The following is a 5,746-nucleotide window of genomic DNA, read 5'->3' as shown; positions in this document are numbered from 1 at the left end:
GGGAAGCGTTGCAACGCCGCCGCCGCACGCGAGGGGCGCACCGCCGCGTGGGGAGGGGGGCGCGCGGCGGCGGTCCTATGGCCACGCCCCCGGGGGGCGGAGCCAGGCGCGCATGCGCCTAAAACACCACAAAGAAAAACCCGGTTTCCTGAATGATGTGTAAAAAGTTGTTCGTTTTTCACCCACGTGTAGCTGAAATGTTTTCTTCACGCCGTTACAGCTACAGTAGTGTTTAATTTGGCTGAATGGGCGGTGCGTGCTGGCATCAAATCCTTAAATAACTTTTAGGAAATCCTTAAATAACTTTAAATTAAGAATAAACTTATAATTAGGCTAATAGTTAAAGGACAGCTCTAAAAGCAACTAGCCAATCAACACAGAAAACAAGTTAATGAGCAAACCTTGCCTTTCTATGTAGCACATATAAAGCTTAAATCATTTCACTACACAGTTTCCATTGCTGGTTTATGATTTTTTTTTTTTTTTTTTTTTAATGAGGGCAAGTCAGGCTAGCAAGTTCAATGTAAAGTAAAGTACAATGTTTGCGGTGCCTCTTTAAATACCGGTTTAACCTACAATTGCCATCATTCTTTAAAAAACAAGTTATACTTCACACTGTGCATTTAATCACATTTTGCTCTGACAGCACATTGAGTTCTCGAGGGACCCTCCAGAGCCCACCCACACACTGAAAAAAAAAAAAACAAACAAAAACAAAACCTGACAACCTTCTGCCATGAAGCAATCTCAGAAAAAAACCCAGGACATTTTCACAGCTACTCAAGAAAAATCACAGGAGGTACAGGGAAAGATGATTTACTTCTAATTAGATGTAGATGCAACTCATTAAGCAAACAGGAACTTTTCTCTATTTCTTATAAGCATTATAAGCCCAGTTATTAGAACACTCATAACCCAAATACTGAGGGTCAGGTTCCTTTACCACCTGCTGGGACACAACGTGCATGTGTTTCCGCCAGCCCGGGTCTGATTTCTCTCAATCTCTGCTAGGGATGAAGTTTCACATTTTGCATTCACTGGAGCAGAAGTCAGAGCCCCGGTTTCCTTCCACTTCCACAAGGGCCTTAATCAGCCAGCTGGAGTTACTAAGTAATTTACATAAACCTAAACCACTGCAACAAACATATCAACAAGAATAACCTACAACCATATGTTGACGACACCTCCTCAAAGTCAGAGACCATGTTCACATTATTTACATGCAGACATTTGAATCGAGAGGTCTTGACATCCCAGCTTATCTATCTGACATGCAGGACAGTACCGAAGGATGAGCATTCAAAGAACAGTATTTTTAGGTTTGAAGCACTGAAGAAAATGTAAGTTTCACATTCTTCCTAGCCCAAATAAAGTCCAGTTGAACTCAACAAATTGTTAGCCATTTCCAGGCAGCTGAAACTGATTTTGTGAAGGTGAGGGAAGTTAAAGGGCAAATTATTTACACCACTTTGACAATGGAAGAGAACACAACTGACAGCTTACCAGTGTAAGCTGGCTCGGTTTCTTAAAGTAAGATATTTTAGATGAGAGGAACTCTATTCAGATACACCTTGTTTAGCTTCTGATCTTAAATGAAGACCAATGACATAGAGGGACACCTCACAAACGATTTCTCATAGCTTTAATATACCACTCTCCCCCCATACAGGGCCATGGAACGCTGTCCCCACCAATGCTGGGTTGTGAGGCAGATGCCCCTTTAGATCAGAATGAAAAGTCAGCAACACCAGGCTGCTCTAACAGCTGCACACTGTTTGCTTTATGTCCTGGAAGACAGGATACAAGATTCCCAGAGCTGTAGCAGGATAAAGTGATCTTTAATCATTAACTTCTTTGGCCTTCTAGTTTCATATTAAACTATGCAGCCAATCAGTACCTGTATCTCCCCCCAAATGGGTCCTTTTAATTAGCTTTTCCAATGAGACTAAATCTAACTGTCTTTACTTCTAATTTTTTGGCTTTGTATTCTCATCAGCTTCTATTTCCTGCTGGCAGTTCAGAGAGATCCATCTCTCCCAGAATTAAACACTTCCTTTGGACATGTTACAAAGGCAACCACGCTAAGCTCCTTGAAGTTTTTTATTCTCACCTTACTGCCATTATAAAGGCAAGTGGCTGTGTTTCTGTCAGAGATTTTGGAAGTTAGAAGATACTGCAATGTGATATGAGCAACCGTAAGGAGGAAATAAGGACACATGCAGGTAGCTGGTTTTAAAATTCTGCACTTCCTTTCAAAAAGTTTAATAGCATTATCTTAATTATTCCTACAAACCACAATAGTCTGTCTGACATACAGAACAATCAAGTAATATAGTGACCCTCCTACCAAAACTTAAACATCATACAGTTATATTCCTGTCTTTCTCAATACAGAAGAGTCACCCCAAGACAGCAGCTGGCTTCTGAAACTGTCAGGGCTCAGGGCAAAACTACATGCAACAAAATGAAGTATTAACACTAAATTCACATTTTTTCTGTATTTTCATTTAAAGATTTGAGGTGCCTATCAATCTGTAACATCCGTTCTTATAAGCAACTATGTCTACTACTTATTTTGACTACAGATTTCACTGAAACATTTAACATACAACAGCAGGGCCCCAAACATCCCTGACAGAGACAGGCTGAAAAGCCCCCTGTTTAAATATATTCCCCACTATTTGTCTGTCGAACAAACTTTAAGTTCCTGAAGTTTTTCACTTAGATATGTTGTATCTGCCTCTGTCAGATTTTCTGAATCTGACAGATTTTCAAGGAATCTGGTTCCCGCACAGGGCTTTCCTGTTATTGGATCTATGACTTTTCCAACCTTGAAAACAATTTCAGCCAGTTCGTGTTTCACATGTTTGCTCCTTCGCTCAGGCAAAGCCTTCAGAAGAACAATGTCTCCAACAACACACTGCTGCAATGGATCATGGGCAAAATAGGTTTTTCGTTTGTTAAAGAACTGTAGAAGGAAAAAAGGAAACCTTGGAATTAGATTTCAAAATTGAGCAATTGGCAAATATATAGTTAATATAAAACAAGCTAAATTTCACTAATGCAAAGTAAAGTCTTATGTATTTTTTAAAATGAGATTCAGTTTGGCTCATGAAGAGAAATGCAACTGTGCACTCTACTGTTTTTCTAAAGAAAGCACAGCACTACCCTTTCTGGTCAGGATGTTGCTGCCAACCGAGCCTGTAGAAAAGGAGATGGGGAAGAAAAAGCCAAGTACAAAAATTAGTGAACATGTGGATACAGGCAAAAATACCAAGCCCTTCACTTAACATAGATTCCCTTTCCTAGCATCAACACTTTCCACTGGCCTCTCTGCTCTCTAGCTCTGCTGTGTTAGCCTTTGCTCTCCTTAGGATGCTTCACATCAACACTGCTGCAGCAAGACAGCTGACTTGGCTCTTCCAAGCTGACTGACTTCCCTGTCCAGTCCACACTTCAAGAACTGATACTAATTCTTATTCACGCTAATATGTCTAACCTTCATCAGCCCTGACTGAAATCAGTATTTTGAAGTTTGTCATTTCAGAGCTTTCTTGCTCAATTCATTTTCTTTCATATAAAAATCCAGTATTTATTCTTATTGGAAAAGCTGAATTCAGAATCCTTCTTTTAAAAAAGAAATCAACAGGTTCTTCTACCAGATGAAGTAGTGGACTGGGATCTGCAAGACCCATTATCTAATCCTGACTCTATCCTTAACCTTCCAATTACCAAAGACAATTACCAAAGTTATTCCACCTACCTGTACCACGGTTTCCCTGTCTAAAACTGGAGAAAATACTAATTTTAACCTCCCCGTTTGAAATGCCTTGAAAAGTGATAAATACAAAGCTTGTGTAGCACATCACAGTACAGATTCAAATACTAAGTATGCTTACAATTATGCATACAGAAAAACTGCTACAAAAATAATTGTAAAAGTGACTAATACATGTCAAGTTTCTAAAACAAAGCATACTCCAGATCAATACAAAAAATTAAATCTAAGTGTGAAACAACAGGAACTTACCTTCTCAACTGAGATCAAATGAAGTGCATTAGCAAAACACTTCAAAGAAACACATTTAGCAGATAATTTGTAAGAAAGTGTCCTCACAACAGACTGCTTTTCATCCTTTGCAGTCATCCCCACAGCCAAATTGTTAGGCAAGTTCCTTTAGGAGTTGGCATTATAAAGAGCTATCAAAAATTCTAAGAGTCAAATCAATAAAACATTCCTCCACACAGTAGAAAAATTACCATGCAAGACAAGAGGTTAACCAGCTTTTACCTTTAGTAAGTAAGGATCTAGCACAAGCCTTGTCACTCTCACTTTGGCAGTTTTCTGCATTTTGGTTCCTATTACTTTCCCCACTATCCACTTTGCATGGACAGCTCCACGTGGTACAGACATTGTTTAGTTATGGTCATCCAGTGCCTGGCAACAAGCAAGCAGACATGTTATTTTAACAAAAAAGTTCCTGATCAATACCAAACTTATGATTTCCATTTCAGACTAAAAGCTTAATTAGGTCTTTTTATTGGAAAAACAGGGTAGATACAAGCAGTTCAAAACTCCGTATAAGAAGGGATCTGAACACATTCCCATTACCAAGGAAAGTTTTGTCAGGATGGCAGTAAATATGCACATAATAGTGTGAGGATGAGACCTTATACCACAAAATTCCTTTGAATCATACCAATTGTCCCCTACACAACACAGAAATGTGTAGCTGTGGAAGTTATGATTTTTAACTCATTCTCTAGCAGCTGTTTTTGCTGGACACCTGTTAAAAAATCAGGTCTGTGTATGACCAGAGTGAACACAAACAGCAAATAGCCTATAACTTTTGTTCAGAAAGTCATTTGCTTCTGTATATCTCATTATTAGCTGAGCTGATGAAACCTAAGACAGGTAATAAGCTTCTCAAAGCATAAATGACATATCAAAGATTGTCTGACCTACAGTAAGTGTAATCACTTCTGAGTTAGTTCTTTTCCCTAAGAAATTATACTCTATTACCTTATTTGATTTGTTTAATTAGGGAGAGCTTTCTACACCACTCTTGCAAGTCATGGACAAAATAAATTGCTAAACATTAAAAGGCTTGAACTAATATTAAAACCAATGAAGACTGACCTTTTTCTCTCCCACACAGCTATGTACTGTTAAGCACAACTGACACCTGTTGAATTCTCCATCTATTCATTTTGTAAAACTAAATAACACTTGCTTAGACATTGCAACACATCAGAAGAGAAGTTTAGGGATACAAAGACACATCCATAGGATGAAATGCTTCAAGCAGCAATACTCAGGGTTGCTTTCACCATGCTTGACTCAGCTGTGTGATCCACAGGGTTGGGGAGGGGGAGTCAGTGTGAGAGCCCTCATCCTGTAAAACAGGGCTAACCACCACCAACCACACAGTGACCAGACCAGGGAGAGGCAAACATATACAAAATAACCAACACCCACAAAGCACAAAGGAGCTACCAGGAAGACAGGAGGCAGACAGCTGCGCTGGGCATCTCTCACAGCAAAGAAGAGGATAAAATTGGAAGTTTAAACAGATTCGGAGCCGCCTGCCTGCCTGCCTCCCCCTCCTCAGGTCTCCACAGCCCTCCCCACCAGGCCCAGGCTCGGCAAACTCCCTGCCAGCGGGTCTGAGGGGGAAGGCCCTGTCTCGCAGGCACCGGGCCTCAGCTCAGCAGCTTCAGCCACCTCCTAGAGAGCACCTCTAGC

The 5,746-nt window shown here is 40.3% G+C and overlaps 1 protein-coding gene across 1 annotated transcript; it reads right to left on the bottom strand.

Moving 5' to 3' along the window:
* Positions 1-2,485: 2,485 nt before the first annotated feature.
* MRPS17 (mitochondrial ribosomal protein S17) lies at positions 2,486-4,442 on the bottom strand. The gene is made up of 2 exons (XM_009885142.1): positions 4,292-4,442; positions 2,486-2,968 (listed from the first exon to the last, which is right to left on the bottom strand). The coding sequence occupies exons 1-2, from the start codon at positions 4,412-4,414 to the stop codon at positions 2,678-2,680; spliced, it is 414 nt and encodes a 137-aa protein (XP_009883444.1). The 5' UTR covers positions 4,415-4,442; the 3' UTR covers positions 2,486-2,677.
* Positions 4,443-5,746: the final 1,304 nt, after the last annotated feature.

This window comes from Charadrius vociferus, unplaced genomic scaffold, assembly GCF_000708025.1.
Source record: "Charadrius vociferus isolate BGI_N301 unplaced genomic scaffold, ASM70802v2 scaffold54, whole genome shotgun sequence".
Classification (NCBI taxonomy): Eukaryota; Metazoa; Chordata; class Aves; order Charadriiformes; family Charadriidae; genus Charadrius; species Charadrius vociferus.
The sequence above is the reverse complement of the archived record's forward strand: the minus strand, read 5'-3'. Positions and strand labels throughout refer to the sequence as shown.